The 19738-nt window shown below is 36.3% G+C and overlaps 3 protein-coding genes across 3 annotated transcripts; 2 read left to right on the top strand and 1 right to left on the bottom strand.

The window, feature by feature from the left end:
• The first annotated feature begins 5666 nt into the window (after positions 1-5666).
• Positions 5667-7218, top strand: LOC112177622 (F-box/FBD/LRR-repeat protein At1g13570). The gene is made up of 3 exons (XM_024315900.1): positions 5667-6566; positions 6654-6809; positions 6943-7218. The coding sequence occupies exons 1-3, from the start codon at positions 5667-5669 to the stop codon at positions 7216-7218; spliced, it is 1332 nt and encodes a 443-aa protein (XP_024171668.1).
• A 2581-nt stretch (positions 7219-9799) lies between these two features.
• On the bottom strand, positions 9800-13073 carry LOC112178911 (F-box/LRR-repeat protein 13). Its single transcript, XM_024317181.2, has 4 exons — positions 12979-13073; positions 11521-12591; positions 10655-10834; positions 9800-10325 (listed from the first exon to the last, which is right to left on the bottom strand). The coding sequence occupies exons 2-4, from the start codon at positions 12547-12549 to the stop codon at positions 10008-10010; spliced, it is 1527 nt and encodes a 508-aa protein (XP_024172949.1). The 5' UTR covers positions 12550-12591; positions 12979-13073; the 3' UTR covers positions 9800-10007.
• An 897-nt stretch (positions 13074-13970) lies between these two features.
• On the top strand, positions 13971-15401 carry LOC121050629. Its single transcript, XM_040511378.1, has 3 exons — positions 13971-14054; positions 14689-14781; positions 15123-15401. Exons 1-3 carry the CDS (start codon positions 13971-13973, stop codon positions 15399-15401), a joined length of 456 nt encoding a protein of 151 aa, XP_040367312.1.
• The last annotated feature ends 4337 nt before the right edge of the window (positions 15402-19738 follow it).

Genomic DNA, 19738 nt, shown 5'->3' with positions numbered 1-19738 from the left:
TTTCTTGGGTTATGGTTTGAGTTAGTGGGTGGTGGAGGAGGTGGAGGAGTAGGTACTGGTGTTGTGATTTGGGTGGAATTCTTGAATTTCGGTTTGACTGAGAGAGTGAGAGTGAATTTGGGTTGAAATGACCCAATTACCCTTCAGGTATTGCCACGTGATTGGGCTCTTAACACTGTTATGGACGGCGTGTATCGTTCTTGGGTCGGGCTTCAAACTTGGGGTACCAAAGTGATAGTTTTGCATAGTCGAGTACTGAAGTTAGGAGTCGGCCTAAGTTCGGGTACTGTTTGAAATATTTTCTCAAAAGATGATCTTAAGGGCGATCCGTGAGGATCTGACTGTTGGACCATGGTATAATTGTGAAAAGATGATCTTAAGGACAATCCGTGAGGATCCGACCGTTGGATCATAGTATAATTGTGAAAAGATGATCTTAAGGGCGATCTGTGAGAATCCAACCGTTGGATCATAGTATAATTGTGAAAGATGATCTTAAGGGTGATCCGTGAGAATCCGACCGTTGGATCATTGTATAATTGTGAAAAGACGATTGAAAAGGCGATCCGTGAGGATCCGACCGTTGGATCATCATATAATTATGAAAAAACGATTCAAAAGGCGATCGTGAGGATGGTTCATTTACGAACCGAATCTTATTATTTTACATTTAATCACCAAGTTGCGAAAATTGTTTTACGGAAAAAAAAACCTGCCCATATTGAAAACGGGTAAATGGGTGAGTATGGGTTTACTCGTTTAGAAATGGGTTGGGTAAATACTCATACCCGAAAATTATTTGATGGGTATTACCCACAAACTATTATTGGATAGGTATTACCCAGCGGGTATTACCCAGTGGGTATGAATGCCAACTCTATACTTGATCACAATTGTTTTCTTAGATGAAATTTATAGGGCTGGCAAGGCCCAGAAAGGGCCGGTTTTCTGATGAAACCGAACCCGATCCTGAAAGTTTACTAAGACTAATAACCTCATTCTGAGGCATGGCTTTATCACAGTAAGTGAAATAGTTTCAAAACTTATTCTCATACCTATATGAGGCCTTAGGTCACACCGAATCTCAAATTTTATGGTTTGTGATTTCAGGCACATTTAACACCTTAAGATCATCAATTCTCATGCTAATGGGTGAGAGAAGAGGATTTGGCAAAGGACTTGAAACTGCACTCGAAGCAACTTCATCGTACTCTGCGATTTTTTTGAGGAGAAACTGGTAATTTGAGACCATGGGAAGGTGGTGATTTTGTTGAACTTCGTTGATTTCTTTCATGCTTTTTTGTTTCTGATTGGTTCAATACATCTGCGATTGTTGTTTATATAATTCTTTTTCGATTTGTTGTTATTAGTAACATAACGCGTCAATATGCTTGAAGTATTAAAGATTGGGCATGATAAAGGTGCAAAGATATTCAGCGCTCCAATTGAATCCGATCCAACTGATTTGCAGTCCTATATATGCATATAAATTATATTAAGGCTACACTAACGCGTAGGACCTAATGCAAGACAATACACGCGACAGAGTTGGAGGAGAGAAAAGGTCAGATACTGAGCAAAAGTAGCTAGAGTACGTGCTGCTATTTGATATCAGCACCCCCACCCCCAAACCCCTTCTCCCCCATGACGTCGAAGTATCAAATTATTACTATATTTATTTTCTTTTTCTACGTACTTCTTTAATACTCAAGAGAGTTGAAAAAGAGGATGAAAGGGTGGGGAGAGCGATCCAAATAGCTAGTCACATACAAAAACATGGACAATTGATTTCAACACCCCCTTTGAAAATTCCACTTGGTCTCGCTATTAGGGCTATTAATTTCAATAAGATCTAATAACACGACTCGAAACCTATACGAAATAAAAACGAGTTGAACCCGTACAATTAAAAATCGGGTCGGCTGCGGGGCAAACTGTCATGACCCATAATAAACAGGTCAGCCGCGGGTCAACCTGTCAACACGAAATGAACTCGTATAACCCAATTATGCTACATTTCTTCTTGAAATTTTGAAAAGTGTGAGTATTTGATCCTTGGATTGAACAATTTGAAATATTTTCCTTCATCATTATTGGATGAATTATTTACGATTTATGTATAATTATTTATATTTTTCATCATGTGGAGTTTTTAGTGAATTTAATTAATTCATGCATTGTTTTAGTTAAATGGGTCATGTTAACCCTTAAATGAGTTATTTTTTCCAACAGGACACGACTTATTTATTAAATGAGTTGAGCGGGTGGAAACGGGTAACTCGTTTCTTATTTTTTGGATTTGAGTTTTAATTTTTGACACGATTATTAAATGGTTTGGTTTGAGATTGTCTCCTGTCACACGACAAATACTTTAACCCAACACGACCCATTGACAGCCCTATATGGATATAAAGAAAAAAAGAGAGGATGAGGTGGGGAGAGCGATCCAAATAGCTAGTCACATACAAAAACATAGACAATTGATTTCCACACCCCCTTTGAAAACATCGATATCAACCACTTCTCTTGAGTTGAAAAAAAAGGAGGAAGAGGGGTGGGGAGAGCGATCCAAATGGCTAGTAGTCACATACAAAAACATGGACAATTGATTTCCACACCCCCTTAGAAAACTTCACTTAGTCTCGCTATATAAGGATATACGGAATAGGCCTAGTTACAGCCAAACCACGTATCAACATGTACATCGATATTAGGCATGCGATTCTCCTAGCAATCAACATTTTGAAATATGGAGTAGGAATGTCATGGGATTGGGATCCTTACAATACAATCAGCAACCTCACCTGGATAAAAGCAATTGTTCATATCATTCTCTTTGTGGTCTTTCCCTTCATCTCCATCAAAGTCCATGTCCCTCTAACCACACATGCCATTACTAGGACTACCAGCACCGGAGTACTCAAACAACTTGAAGAGCTTTCTGCACCTCTCGCGGTTACACTGGTGGCTGCTGTGCTTATCCTCCCACAAGCTATCTTCTGGTATGCCTACCTCATTATAATTCTCATTCCCTCTTGCCTCTGTGTGCTCAACCGCTTTGCGAATTGGCTCCATATTGTCCTTATTACCATACCAGTTCTTAACGTTGTACTAAGGGCAACCACTCTTCGTTGGCAAGGCGCCGTTGGGCCTGAACCTGATCATAATGAAGCAAGTGCGGGAGACACACAAGGGGTGGAGATGCGATTAGGTGAAGATCATGAAGCTGGCAGAGTACCAGTCTAGATTACGTAACTTCATTAAAAAAAGCAGTCATTGTCATATTGTGTTCTAGTCCTCTTTCCTTTATTTCCTTTTCTGTACGATACTGTATTTTTTTTTTTTTTTTGAAATAATAGGATGTTGTATTTTAGAACTTTATAAAGTGTTTATTCAATGTTATGAGTATTGATCTAAAATTTTGAATAGAGCTATCCCTTGTAATTTTGTAAATATTTTAGAAGATGGGTTCTCTATGCCAACTAAATAAGATTACCTTTTGGTAATAAGTAATAACCAGGATTATGTAAAAGTTCACTTTTGGGGCCTACAAAATGTTGACACTTGATTTCTTGGCATTTGAAAGTCGTGAGTCCAGATATATCTTATTCCCCAAGTTTTTAGTGCTATCTTGATCCTATGCTTGGCCATACCGGCCAGTTTCTCTAACGAAATTTGGATCTCTATCTTCTACGGCTGCACGCCTGCACCCGATTTGAGTTGGATGGGTTTCGGATCCAAATCGTCTCTATGCCAAATTAATCAGTTTGGATCGAACTTTTATATATACCAACCAGCCACCAAGCCATGTTGATGTAATCCGAACAAATCCAAACCAACAGGGAAGATTACTAAATCTGTCGACTGCGCTGTCCCTACAAGCTCCCGGAGCTTGAGAACTTGCAGTTAATAACTCATGCTTCTGGTACACGGTACCTGGTTTCTCTTTGTTTTCGTAACAGAAATTAACACCTACAAGTATTAGAGGACATAAAAACAGAACCATAAGTACCTAAGACCATTTAAATATTTAAACTCTATCCGTTTCTATTGGTATCACAGTTTACGAGTCCATCTCTAAGCAATTCTTAATTAAAAGACACACAAGAAGAAAACTGCAATAAAGGAGGAAACCACGCCAATTGTGATGCAGAACGGATGGCAGCCCAATTCGAAGAACAGTTGGATCGTGCTAAAGGAGAAAAACGAAAAGTGACTAGTAGACACGAAACAGCTCGGTGTCCGATTGGGACGTGCCTTACCTTTCCGGAAAGGGAATCGCGCCAGAAACAAGACTCATCACTTAGCTATGAGCTGTGGTATTTTTCAGGCTTTCGGGGTCGTTTAGGGCCTCAAAATTGCATTTTTCTATTTTCCCCGTTTTTGGTTTTCCTAATTATTTTTGGGTTGTTTTCGTTTTTACCCATGGGCTTTAGGGTTTCATTGTTAGTCTCCCTAGGGTACTTTTCTCTTATTTATGCAGCCGCAAGCGGCTGCAGAACCCATCTTTCAACTTTTAATCAATAAAATAGAGATTTTCTCTTTTATCTCTGGTGGACTTCAGAATCCTTTTGTTAAGTTTATTGCTGGTAAACCTAGTTATCAATCCGACTGCGTCAAATTGTTGAATCAAATTCAAATTAAAGAGAGAGAAAATATATGAATCCGTCATTTTATTTACTTAATTATTTTTTCAAATACTCTTAGAAAAAAAAAATTTAGACCCCGACGAGACACTAGACTTAGAACGGCCGACTCATGGGCCTCATGTCAACTACAGTCTGCTATTCAATCTTCAAATTCTTGGCTAGCAAACAGAGAAATATCATTGATGAGGGTTTCATGCATGTCATCAAAAGTAGCTAAAGGAGTAATCTAATGGGTAATACTAAAAAGGGTTTTATATATAATTCATGACAATTATATATGCTAAAGTTTTAAGTTGATGGGTTCATCCAAAAATTCATCTTAGAAATAGAGGGGAATTGAAAATCAAACAGTAACAAAAATAAATAAAATAAAAGCGAGAAAAAAAGTATAAAAAAAATTCCAACCTTGGAGACGTCCAGAAATTGATCACAGGTATACAAAGGATTGATTTTTCCGGCGGTTTCTCCGGAAAGAGGAAAGTGAAGACCAAAGAGAGAAGATAGGGTAATATGGGAGAGAAACAGATAAAAAGATAAAAGATAAAAAGAAAAAAGTAAATGTCCGTTTTACCCCTGTAAGATTTTTTTTTTTTTTTTTTTTTTTTTTTTTTTTTTTTTTAAGAAAGGGGGCGTATAAGATGAGGGATGAGGCGGGAATGAAAAACCCTAAAAACCACAACCATTGCTATAAGAAGAGTTCGATCTAAAATCGAAGAATAGATTCTTATATATCTCCTTCAACCATACCATATCTTGAGAGAAGTTAAACTTCATGGTGAATACAGGTTGTGGAAATCGGTCACTCTGACGGTCGAGTTTGAGATAATGGATTGCCATTAACTGCTCTACCAGCTTTCAATTTCGATTTGTTTGGTTTTGGATGCCGAATAAGCTTTTATATCTAGTTTTGTGTCAGTATTACTACCACTGCCATTGTATTAAGTTGATCATTCTTTTGTACCAATTATTTGGGTATTTCAGAAGCAAATAGAGCCACCGAGTCGATCTACTTCAAGAATGGAGAAGAAATTTGACAGACTTAGCAACTTACCTTTCGATGTTCTAGAACAAATTTTGTCATGTTTGCCCATTAAGGATGCAGTGAAAACGAGTGTTTTATCAAGCAACTGGAGGTACAAAGCGTCTACGCTTCCAAATCTTGTGTTTGATGATCATTGTATCTCTGGTGAATTCTTATCTGTTAATTCATCGAGCATTGATAGTTACAATAATTACAATTCTCTTATGCTTCCGTATCATCGTTTGTGTGATAAACAGTACTACTCTGCCTGGTGCCCAAACCATGCAGCCATTGTCAATATTGTTGATCACGTACTCTCTTCTCACATTGGTCCCATACACAAGTTCAGGATTTCCCATCCCCATCTTCAAGCCAGCCACGATATTGATAGATGGATTCTTCATCTATCAACAAAGTCTGTCAGGGAGTTCAGTCTTGAAATCTTGACGTGGCGCCCCTACCGTATCCCTTCATGTCTGCTTTCGTGTCAAGATATTGTTCATCTAGAGTTGTATCATTGTTTGCTAAAACTACCAAGCAAATTCAAAGGTTTTGAGAATTTGAAGAGCATGGACATTCAGCGTGTTCGCCTCTCCCGCCGTGTTCTTGAAAAGCTAATTATTCGTTGTCCACTGCTTGAGAGATTGACACTGGCAAACTGTGATGGTTTCAGCCATTTCAAGGTTAATGCACCGAATCTCCGGATACTTGACCTTGAAGGTAAATTTGAGGATTTCATTCTCGAAAATACCTCAAATCTGGCTGAGGTTTGCATTGATTTGGACTTCAAGGCTAACCAAAAACAGATTCTCGACTGTAATTCTAGCAATTTGCTCAAATTTTTTGCTGACTTGCCTAATATTAGAAAGCTCAGAGTTCAGAATCAGTTTATAAAGGTAATACATTCTGTGGTGTCATACTTTCACTTGATTATCATTTTGGAATTTGAGCTTATTTATTGATTTTGCATCCTTTTGCTGCAGTATCTGGCTGTTGGTCCTTCGGCAGACTTGTTGCCTGAACCATGTCGGTATCTTGAATTTCTTTCTGTATGCGTAAGCTTCAGTGATTTGGATGAGATTCTAACTCTTCTAGGCCTTTTGAGAAGCTCCCCTGCACTAAAAGAACTAGAAATTTTGGTGAGTTTCGCTATTTTCATGCATAGACTTTGTTGAATTAAAATTTGCAACCAACACTACTCTGCAGTCTTATAGTTTAAAAGGCAGTGTTTTCCTAAAAGTTCAATATTCTGATGCTATTAACCTTGTGCAGGTCTGCAAAGAAGATAACGCTGGTGGGGGAGAAATGTATTCTGGGCTACATGACAATGTGAGTTGTCAATTCACCCAACTGCAACTTGTTAAAATAACAGGCATCTCTGTCAAAGCTGAATTAGATTTCATCAAATTTCTGCTTTTAAGTTCACCCGTGCTTAAGACGATGACTGTTACGCCTACTTCTGTGAATGATTTTCTGGAACTAGTTGGAGAGTTGCTCGGGTTTAGGTGTGCCTCAGCGAGTGCCAATATAATCTACTTAGAGCCATGACCTCATCAATGAGTTTCTGGAAATAATAGGACATGCTTTCATTAAAAGAATCCTGTTGTGATGCATGGTCTTTATGATGTATCATCTGATAGTTTTTGTGAGCAATTCTCGTGCTAGCTGTAAGCTTTCAAGGTTTCAGTTATCCTTATTGAGTCAGATTTTGACCATTTTCCCCCTCGCATACTTAAAATTTGAATCAATGAATCAATCTCTTCTATTAAGAATGTGGATGAGTTCTGAGGAGCAGTTGGCAACTTTCTGGATATGTCGAAACATTCCTGGTGCAGGAGCTAGTCCACTATGCTTCATTTATTGTGTTGAGAATGAACCGGCTATTGTTGCTCATTTGCAATAGATTTTCATTTAGACTACTTGTTTTGATTGAAATATTATTTGTTCATGAATGAGGAATAACAAATAAACAATGGATGTGCAGAAACACCATCACAATTGGTATAACTTCTATATATTCTTGTCTGAACCTGCCACTTCCCTTTGCCTGCGCAGTAGTTTTCCTCTCTGATGACCACAATTGTCAGAAGCTGGCCTAGATAGTTATCAATTGATCATTGCTTGCACTAAAAGAACGGACATTAAAACTCTTTGGAAAGCACAGGACTTGTTGCAGCAATGCAAACACTAACACCGTACCACTGCCATAACCAATCTCAGCAGCAGTATCATCCAAACTCCTCATATAAGAATTATTGGCCTTTGTTAAACTCCTAAATGGGTGTGGATCAGAAATGAAGTTCATTTATGCTTCTGAATAACTTTCTGGTCTTCAGGGCTTTGCTACTTGGCTAATGCTTAAAACTTGAGTTAGTGGTTTGTATGGGGCACACAAAAATATGAAGGTAAAAGGCGTAGAGATTGGGGTTTAGGCAAACATATTTTGATGTTATATCTTGAGGATGACCCCCAGAATTGCCCGTACAGAGATAATGTACCTGAACTCATGATTCATTAATCAATGAATTATAATCAGGAGTATCTTTTTTTTCTTTTTTTTGTGACTTAATATAACATACGGAAAAGAATAAGAAAAGAAAAAAAAAAACAATAATTGCCAGCACTCCTAAAAATCTTCACACATCGTATAATGCATCATCCAGTGAGTGTGGGGTTCGATGCAAGTCTCTGTGATAGCTTTTCTGAGCAATTCTCATGCTAGCTGTACGCTTCCAATTATCTATATTGAGCCAGAATATGACCATTTTCCCCCAGCATACTTGAATCTGATTCACATGAAGCAATCACTTTTGTTAAAAATTTGAACGAGTATTAGGGAGCAGTTTGCTTACCACTGGAAGATATGTCATAAAAATTATGGTCCAATGTTGGAAAGAAGAGAAACTAAACTTTAAGAATGCATGAACTGATAATAAATATAAATTTGAAAAGAATGTACCTAGAAAATCAAAGAGTCAGCTACCTAGCATATTCAAGAGTCCAGCTACTTTTTGAGGAACATTCAAGTCTAATACATGCATGTAGCAACGCACCTGTTCCTCTTCAATACTTTTTGAAGGTTAATATGTATATGTATATACATACATATATATATATATATATATATATATATATTTTGGTACTGAGATATAGTTGAGATATATTTCATACTTTTATTTGATAATCAAGTATAATCTGACCATATTCACAGAATTTATTGTTCTGGCGTCCTGCATCCTTTCTTTTCATTATTTGAGTGTTGGTGCCTCTGCCAAGAAACCTGCCAAAACCGTGTCTATATTTGAACTTTCTTTTTATGAGGATTTGCCTTTTTGTTCTGGAGGAGATTTTAACAGCTTTATGCCTTCTAAGAAGCTCTCCTGCACTACAAGAACTGCAGCTTGAGGTAAGCTTTATAACATTGCGGCACACAATATTCTCAGTTGAATTTAAAATTTAAGCAGCTTGATCTAGTCTCAAACAATATTTACTGGTTTATTTGTTAATATTTCAAGATTCTAATAACACACACCTTGTATAGGCTATTCAACATGATCAGGCTGAAGTGGGCCTCTTGGTTAGATCGCAACATGAATTGTCAATTTCCAGAACTGCAACTTGGTTAAGTGAACTCTTGGTTAGATTACAACATGAATTGTCAATTTCCACAACTGCAACTTGTTAAAATGATCAGCATCTCTGCTGTGAAAGCTGAACTCCATTTCATCAGATTTTTGCTTTTAAGCTTGCCAGTTCTTGAGTCGATAACTGTTAAACCTACCTGTGACGATGGTTCTTCTGAACTATTTGAAAAGTTGCTTCCGCTTAAGCGTGCCTTGGCATCCATGATTCTTATTTTTATGAATTTTAGCAGCTATAATAAGAGGACTAGTACATCTGCTAAAATGCATAGGGGTTTTGACTGTTCCATGCAAGTGGATAATCTTAATGGTCTATATCTAGTTGTTTTTCTAAACATTTGTCTCTCATGATAACTTGCAATTATCTTTTGTCAAGACAAGTTGTCATTTGAAAAGTTGATTGGCAGTATGGAAACACACAAGTTCTTTAGTACACTAACCTAATATTTTCCTACCAACAGAAGTTCTACAATTAGGATATACCAATATGCCTCCCCATTGAATTCAACTTCCTCAAATGTACTGAATTTTACAGAAAAGAGTTCCAATATACAGAGATTGAGATATCAAAGATTTTACAAACCTACTATTTTCTTACCAACAGAAGTTCTACTACTAGTAGGTATAATAAAACAAGAATAAGAAGAATTACAGGACTAGGGTTTCTTAATAATATCCAAACAGTCTTCAACCAAATTACAACCAATGCAACCTATTTAAAACCCGATGGTAACTCTTACCCATTACACCATCATCATTCAATTCTCTTTCCTTAAACACAACAATGGCAGAAGAAATCTTCTTGAATTTGTTTACCCTCCCTATAACATAGGATTGGCGGGGTAAATAAAATATGATCATTTGTTTCAAATTCGAGGCATTCTCGAGAATATATCTTACTAAATCCAAGGCATTGTTAATATAACCAGTGGAAAGCGCTATAGATACATCCTGAAGCTGATGAACACAATCCAGCTTATGGGATTTCCAGTATTTACTCTTAAATCCACATGCCTGAAAATGAAACAAGCAAATGAATTTAAAATAAATAAAAACCAACGATAATTTACAAAACAGAAAGATTGGAAACGATCTTCCCATAACTGCACTACTCAGGATGAGTATACCTTGTGCAGATGAGGGTCACACTTATGCAATGCTCTTGAAATAATTAAGCTCCAAAAAAAAAAAAAAAAAACGTCTTACACAAATTTTGACCATCAATAATACTTCATATTCTAGGCTTCAGTGTTTTTTTTTTTTTGGGACATAATTCTAGACATTTCATTGGTATAAGGTGTTTAGTGTGAGACGGAGAAAAGGCAACATTGACGTTCACTTACTTTCGGTTTACCAATGTGCAAGGAAGGGTAAGATTTTATGTACAAAGTACTCAAATTAGGCATTCCTCTCAGAAGAGAAACCATTGCAGGGACTAGGTCATCAGTCAAGCTCATAATATGCATACTCAAGTAAGTAATATCATCCAATGGTGCATGCACTAGACCTTCCCTGAGCAAAACCTGCAATATCACAAAGATACGGCAAACTCTTAGACGACAAAACTTGTACAGAAAAACTATTAAAAAAAAAAATTAGCTAAATTAAAGATCTAAACCCATATCAAGTTTCCTTATTTACATAATCTCATTTACCAAATCAATTGCTCTCTGTTTCAGATTTCATGTATTATTTCGAGTTGAGAGAGGTTACACAAAGAGAAACAGGACATAAAAATATAAATAGTTTCAAAGAAAACCTTAAAAGAAAAATGAAAAAACTGTGATTTTAGTTCTGATTCTATTTGTTCTGCTACCGTTCTCTTATCTCTGTCCTCCTCTTCCCTCCATTAACTTTTAAACAAAAAAGAAAGGGCCCGTTATACAAGTTTCAAAATTAGTATTCTTTCAGACTGATAAATTTACCTATACATGCTTTCTAACAAACCTGAGGCAATACTATGAATTTTACAGTCATCACTAGTATATCAGCAATGGCATCACTCAGTTTCAAAACATTTTGAAGTTTAAGAAACAAAAATACACAATTTATCATTCCCATGCCATAGCCTCATACCCTAGATATATTCCTCGTAATATCCCTGGAAAACATCCAGGAAAATAATCTACATGAGTATATGAACTTCATGTTGCAAAAATCTTGTTTCTGCAAAGGGTCAATTTATCTCTGAAGGGAAGTGCATCTTTACCTTAGTGGTCTCTTCACTCAGAATAAGAACTTTAACCCTGCACAAACTGCAAAGAACCTCAAATGCATTGTCAAAGTCATAGTCATCTCCCTTGTGCTTCAGAAAAATGTGAGCTTTCTCTAAACACATAAATTTCCCCAGATTTTGGTAATTCAACAAATTCCCAATCCACTTCAAATATTTAAGATTTGGAGCAGAAATATTTAATGATCTGGTAGTGCCGCTGCTAGTTTTATAGAATTCCCACTCTATTCTTATCTTTGTAAGCTTCTCACCTGAGATGCCAATATGGCAGAGGTCATTGTTATACATAGAGACAAAGCTAAATGATTCCAAAGACGAGCTTTCCACGGTGAAACTTAGCACACGAACATCAAATAACAATAATTCCTTAATGCATTTGCATGAGTGGGAGATCCATTTTCCAAAGCCATCTTCCATTCTGACATTTGTCAACTTCAAGTATTGGAGATTATTGGAACAAGTAACAGAGGGTGCTTTCAGAATTGTCTGTGTCTTGATCAATAGAGACCTTAAAGATTCACAACAATAGACGCAAGATGGCAATTCAAGCACCGTCCCATCCGATTCAATCCTATTCAATTCAGGCGCCCACAACCTAAGTTCAAGCACTTCAACATTACACCTCACTGCAATACGGATCCATGTCATCATCCGGAAAACCTCTTCAGAAATGCCTGCACTGAAACTCCAATCAACAAGAAAGTGCTTAATTTTATCATCCCCTCGATGAATCATGTACCTATCTATAGAATTCAACAAGTTAAGTTGTTGCCGCCTGTTTCCTGCCTCAGATGAAGAAACTTCCAATGATGGGGCTGATAGAGAAAAAACTCTGCACATTTTGGACACACTTCCCAGTCGAATGAGATCCCTAAAATCAAGAAATGCAAGAATATGATGAGCAACTTCCGGTGGAGCATTACTCAATCTGTCTACTGTGTAGTCAGCAGAAACTCCTTCGGCTTGAGAACTTGCAGTTTCCAATGACTTATTCATGTGCTCCATAACACTAGGTTTCTGTTCTGTTTTTGCAAGACAAACTTACACCTACAAGGATCAATAACACGAAAACAGAACTATCTTAAATCCATTATATAGTTAGCACCAAGCCTACCACCATTTAATCTCTATATGTCTCTAATCTGAAAATAAACCCGAAAGTTTCTATCTTTAAGCGGTTCTTAGGACACCAACCAAAAAAAAAAAAAATCAAAATCAAAATTAGCAAAATTATAAATGTAATAGGGCATTATGTGCTAATAACCCTTATGGGTCTATCACGGATGGTTAACAGAACCAGAAAATGTACAAGACTAGAGATCATTTTAATCTCTGCTAAAGTTGGAAGCGTTCACCCTCCATCAATGAAATTGAACACATTCCAAAACCAATTGCACTAATCTACATAAATGAGTAGTCGAAAATATGGATTACCCAAAACTCAGAGCTTTGCGGCGAAGTCGAGAACCAGAGAATTTCAGAAGAAGCGCCAACAGTTTTAGGGTTGCAGCGGGAAAACCTGAATTGAGATCCTATCTACCCAATTCTCATTTTATATATCCACCTTAATAGAAAGTTTGGGCCGAAAAGGAATCAACCCAATTTTGAGGCCCAGGCCCATCACTCTCAATTATTATTATTATTATTTTTTTTTTTTCAAAGAAAAGATTTCAACTATTATGACACCAAACTCGAAGTCTAATATGGTCAATTAGTTGTAACAACTACTAGTTGGTTGTTGCACGGTTGTTCCATCATTTCATGTATGCAGTTCATTATTATTAATGAAGTTCGATTTGATCAAAAAAAAAAAAAAAAAAAAAACTCCTCATCATGAATTCGACTTGAGGAAAACACAGGATCGATTTGCAATTTTGCATCAAGTAAGAGTTCTTGGCCTTTGTTTGGTTGCTTCTTTGATGTATTGCTGATTCTCATGCATGGCTTGACTACTTGCTACTCCTGCTTAAAACTGGAGTTAGTGGTGTGTGGAGGGTTTATTGTTTAGGGTTCTTAAAATTGAGGGCCTTTTTTTAGGAATGATATATGAAAGTGTAGTGATTCGCGTCAAGGCGATATTCTTCTGTTTGTCAGTTCAACTTGATCTAGGGCTCTAAAATATGGTAGCTTAAAGGAATGATTTTGTTGATATTAAAGATCAGTACGGTATTCACTAATCAGATATTCAAATTTTAGAAAGTGAACTAAATAGAGTGTTTTAAAGACTGCATGTATTTATAATATTTGTGTAATTCAAATGAATGTATGGACTGTACTAGATATGTGAACTTACCTAGAATATCTAAGATTCGAGCTATTATAGATGTAAGCACTAGAAGAATTCCTAATAGCATTTCTGTATATTTGCTCCACAGAGTGAAGATTGGTTCCGAATATATCATAACACCAAGTTGTCCCGTTCTAAAATGAAGATGGAGCTGGATAAACTTAGCAACTTACCTTCTGAGATTATAGACCAAATCTTGTACAAAATGCCGATTAAGGAGGCTGTGAGAACGTGTTTTATCAAGTGAATGGAGATATAAATGGGCTATGCTCTCACATCTTGTGTTTGATGAACAGTGTGACTCAACTCTAGACCACTCCACCTTTGTCGACATTGTTGATCGCATACTCTTACTTCACATTGGCCCCATACACAAGTTCAAGCTTTCTCATCACAAAACTTGTAGCCACAAGTGATATCGATCGTGGATTCTTCATCTGTCAAGAAACCCAGTCAAAGAATTCATACTGGATTTCTGGAAAGGGAGCCCCTACAAAATTCCTTCGTGTTTGTTTTCCTGTAAAGATATTATTCATTTAGAGTTATTCACTTGCTTGCCAGAACACCCCCCCCCCCCCCCCCCCCCCCCCCCGGCGCATTTAAAGGCTTTAGGAGTTTGAAGAGCCTTGATGTTCAATTTGTAACCCTGGCCCAAGATGTGTTTGCAAATCTGATTCTTTGCTGTTCGTCCTTTGCTTGAATCATTGACCCTATTGCACTGGCACGGTTTTACCCTTTTGAAGATTAATGCACCAAACCTCCGATTTCTTGTGGTTGCAGGTGTTTTTAAGGATGTTATTCTTAAAAATACCTCAAATCTTGTTGATGTTACTATTTGTTTGAACTACAATGACCAGGGAAGCTTTCTTAGCAGCTCTAGCAATTTGCTCAAGTTTTTAGCTTACCTGCCTCAAATTCAAAGGCTCATATTGGAGAACTACTTTCTAAAGGTAACTGACTGTTTGATTTTATATACTTATAATTTGATCATATTCATTAGGTCTTTTATTTCAGCACTTTTTAATCTGCAGTATTTGGCTGTTGGTAACTTGCGAACAAAGCTTCTATACACATTTGATTGGTTGATCTGGAGGAGTTTTTAACAGTTCTATGCCTTATGAAAAGCTCCCCTGCACTGCAAGAACTAGAACTCGTGGTTAGTTTTTAGTTTTTACTCTAATTTACTATCTCAAGTTTTCAACCAGTGCTACTCTAAAACATTAATCAGCCAGAGAGCTTATCTGTTAGAAGTTCGAGATTCTAATGCTCTATATATATGAACCTTTTGTAGTCCATCCGAGACGATGAGGCTGTTGCAGGAGAAGTGAACTCTTGGTTAGATGACAATCGGAGTTGTCAATTCTCCCAACTGTGGCTTGTTAAAATATTTGGCCTCAGGGGTGTCATTGCTGAACTAGAGTTCATCAGATTTGTGCTCTTAAGGTCACCCATACTTGAGTCAATGACTGTAAAACCTCGTTCTGACAAAGGTTCTTCGGAACTATTTAAAAAGTGGCTTCGGTTTAAGCGTGTCTCCGTGGATGCAGAGATAATCTACTTGGATCCATGATTGTTCAATGAAATTTTGCCGCAAAGATAAGAGCAGTATGTATGTGCAGAAATGGATGTATGATGCATGTCTATTTTTCTTCTGAACACTAATCTCCCATGATGTAAAGCCATTGCAATTATCTATTTTCGACTTTTGATTTGAAGTTTTGGAGGATATATACAGGTTCAAAATGTACATTTCAGCAAGGCTTTAACAATTATACAGTACTAGATGAACAGACACAACATTTCTTTTATAAGGATAAGTTCTGCTTCACATTGATTTCAAGTTCCACCACTATACAAGCCCTCTCCTCATCCCCATATTACTAGATCTTTCAGAAAATGTATTCCTATTCGAAATTTCTAAGTGTGCATAACCACATAGATAAGCTCACATTAACCCCTCAATTTGAGATACAATTCGTAAGTTACAACTCCTCCTCTTACATGCATATTTGAACGGTTGAACCTGCTGCTTTATGATTCTCTTTCTTCGGTAATCTGTGGAAAATTACTTATGTTCTTTTCAATAGGATGCTGGGCTATAGTTTTCAACCAAGATTATAACTTTGCAATATGTCTAAAGATTGCAAAACAATTTCAAGATAGATATTAATTAGTTCCGAATTTGAGTAACTGTTTTAATATCAGCACCATACAGATAATCATATAGAGACAGGCCTTAATGCATTAGGTAGGGTCAAAGTATGACCGTTCCTATAAACGTACAATTTTTCTTAACATACAATAGTTCAGGGGATGAATGGTTATGGAGGGTGAGAATTTACACAACTTGCGAACAAAGTATATGAAAATGCAGCTAGTTCCTGAGGTGCCAATGAATTATTGGCCTGAGAAAGGCGAGATGGAGATATGTGATCAGTGCCAAGCTGCTTTACAATGTGAAATCTGGTTCTCCATGGTAGGGATTCATGATGAGATCCCAATAGTTGCTCAGATTCATGCACTGAAGCTAGCTGGTATAGTAACCGAAGAGATGCAAAACAATGGTATAGTTGCTCATTTGCGTTCAGATGATAATGTAACAAATGGCTCGGGACCTAATTTCGTCATCATATATGTTCCCATTCTGATGGGAATGAATCGGCCATCTAGACATCCATGACATTTCACAACCTAAGATGATGCAGGAAGAATAAAAGCTGTTAGTCGCTTTACTAAGCTCGTGTACAGAATAACAGTGAAATAGGGTTGAATTCTCCATCACACGATGCAGTGAGATCCGCCAACAAGATGCTTCCATTGTTCAATCTCTTTCTTTCCTCATACTTTCTCAAACTAGGAAGCATCAAGCATCTGGTATAAAAATGTAGGTAAAGCTAAAGCATACATATTAACACAAATCTTATATAATTAAGCCAATTCTTGAGTGAATTGAAAGGAGCATTTTAATGCGACGTTTTAACTGTTATTTCCCTATATTTTCTGCGTTATTTCCTTAATAAAACTCTGTTTAGGAAAGTTTCCATTCTTCGAATGGGAAAGTTCCTAATTGTAGAAAGTTTCGTTTTGTAGTTTCTATTTTCCATTTTTAGAAAGTTTCCATTTTAGTTTAAGAAAGTTTCCATTTCTTATTTTAGAAAGCTTCTATTTTCAGGTTTTTGGAATAAATAAGCTGAATTGAGTTCATAAATGGAACGAGAAGTTTCACGAAGATTACACGGCAAATTTAATCCTCAAGGAAAATATATTTTCCTTTTTTTTTAAAAACTCTTCCTTGATTCTCTCCTTGCCATGTCATCTTCGTGAAGCTTCTCTTTCCATTTATGAACTCAATTCAGCTTATTTATTCCAAAAACCTGAAAATAGAAGCTTTCTAAAATAAGAAATGGAAACTTTCTTAAACTAAAATGGAAACTTTCTAAAAATGGAAAATAGAAACTACAAAACGAAACTTTCTACAATTAGGAACTTTCCCATTCGAAGAATGGAAACTTTCCTAAACAGAGTTTTATTAAGGAAATAACGCAGAAAATATAGGGAAATAACAGTTAAAACGTCGCATTAAAATGCTCCTTTCAAATTCCCCCACACTTAGTTTTTGCTAGTCCCTTAGCAAAATCACACAAAGACTCAACTAAGACTCAACGAAAATTTAAAAACTCTACACAAACAATGACTCTATTGCCCTTCAACTTTTTGTCTCAGAAATCTCCTACTTTCACAACATCAAGATTAGCACTCAACCAAGAATCAATATGTAGATATACAAGAGTTAATTAAAACATATAATCCACACATACACAAGTAGGACTTGGTTGTAACAATGGTGATGGTTTCTGTTAAGCATGCTTCAAACAAGTATGATTCAGATCCTCACAAGGTATATCCACTCTTTCTTCTCTCAGAATTCAAGGCAATGCTTAAAAGCTTATAATCACTCAATTATATGTGAGAGAAAATATTTTGAGGCAATCAAATAGCTCACATATATAAGAAACGAAAAGCACTTTGTGAATATAATAATTTTTTTTTTCAAAAGATCTCATGAAAGATATCAACTACTTGCACGGATGGACCCAAGCCATAGGTTCAACTCTTGTAACTCATCTCCACATCAAAGGCTGTCCCATCTTAAGGATCAAGAAGGTCTTCTCAAGGGTTGTAATGGGGCCAAGGTTCAAGGTTTAAAGAAACGAAGGGTAAGGAATTTAACAAAGTGTCCTAAAAACCTAGCAGAGCTCATGTAAATGTAAAGACTTCTAGAAATCCACTAAGATATATCAAAACGTCACATCCCATAGAGGTTTTATAAAAGGGCCTAATGTCTTCATGTTGGACCCTAACTTCACTCTAAACTTCCTTTGAACTCTAGTGAATTGGACAAAGGCCAAATTTTTTATTTTTTATTTTTATTTTTTTTGTAATGGGCCTTCAATTCGAAACAAACTCCAAACTCACCAAGTATGGGAGACTAAAATCCATAGACTTATTTTTCTTTCCTTTCTTTTTTCTTTCTAGCCGTGTAATTTTTTTTTTCTTTTCTTTTTTTACGGCTCCACATATATTTTTCCATGGACAAGTCTACCACCACACTTGAAGTTTCACCTCTTCTCAATCTTCATTCTTAGTGCCAAATCCTTAAGTAAAGTCCCAAAAGATAGCTCCACTAAGTTTTTAGAACAAAGGGTAAGAGTGTAGCTATACTAAGGTTCAGGGTTAAGGATTTTAAGGGTGATGAAAGAAAAGGCTTAATGTAGGCTCAAAAGGTTTATCTAGGGGAGTCCCACGACGGGCACAAATAAGGACACAGGCTATATTTGGCAATGATGGTAATTCCTAAGGTGCCTCTATCCTTTCCAGAATCAGGGCCATGTATTGATATAACGTCTCAACAAGCACAAGAGTGAATTCTAGCATTCTCTAGTCCATCAAACTTAATCTATGGCAAGTAGTCAATCAAGATGAAAGAATAATGAGATCATCAAAACGTCGCCAAGAAAATAAGAATATATTTTTCATTTCACTCCAAGAAAAAGGGACATGGGTTCAATTATCTCACATGGGTTTATATGAATCAAAACTCATCTTAACATGCTCATAATCTGTACCAAAGTCATGAAATCCATATCCACTACAAGGCACATATTTTTCATATATCTCAATTAACCAAAGAATACCATGTTTAAAGTCATCTCAATTTTGTGATCCTCTTTTAATCATGATTTCAGAGATATAGAATCATCCTAGACAGTTGAAAGGGCATCCTAAGACTCAAAACAAAAACAAATGCAACGAATTTTTTTTTTTTTGACATTTTTCGATTTTTTTGTATTTTTCAATATATGACTCAAGATAAAAGTGTAAATCCCTTCCCCCACACTTAAATATTGCATTGTCCTCAATGTAATCAATCATAAGCATGCAATGAAACAATTAAGCATATAGGAATGGAATTTACGAAAAGACTACAAAAATAAAGGAGAAAATTATAAAGTAAAAGAAATAGCGAAAGAGAAAGCAAATCTGTGTTATTGAAGACTCCTTCACAGCTGCTTCTGAATTGGTTTGCCTCCCAAGCAGCGCTTGAATTTAACGTCTTTCAGCCAGACGGTACCTCCATTAAATAAAGTTAGTGACTATAATTAACAAAGAAATACAAAAAAAAAAAAATATATATATATATATATATATATATATAAACAAGTATAACAAGTTAGTGAATTACAAACTACATGTAATATTAACAAGTTAAGTACACAAGTTAACAAGTCAGTACATAAGACACAAGTTAAGTACACAAGTGAGTAAAAAAAAAAAAAAAAACATGAATAGTTAAATTTTTGAAGTACCATGTATGCCCTTACATAATATAGATATTAGTGAATAAAT

This window comes from Rosa chinensis, chromosome 7 (genome assembly GCF_002994745.2).
Source record: "Rosa chinensis cultivar Old Blush chromosome 7, RchiOBHm-V2, whole genome shotgun sequence".
NCBI classification, from domain to species: domain Eukaryota; kingdom Viridiplantae; phylum Streptophyta; class Magnoliopsida; order Rosales; family Rosaceae; genus Rosa; species Rosa chinensis.
The sequence above is the reverse complement of the archived record's forward strand: the minus strand, read 5'-3'. Positions and strand labels throughout refer to the sequence as shown.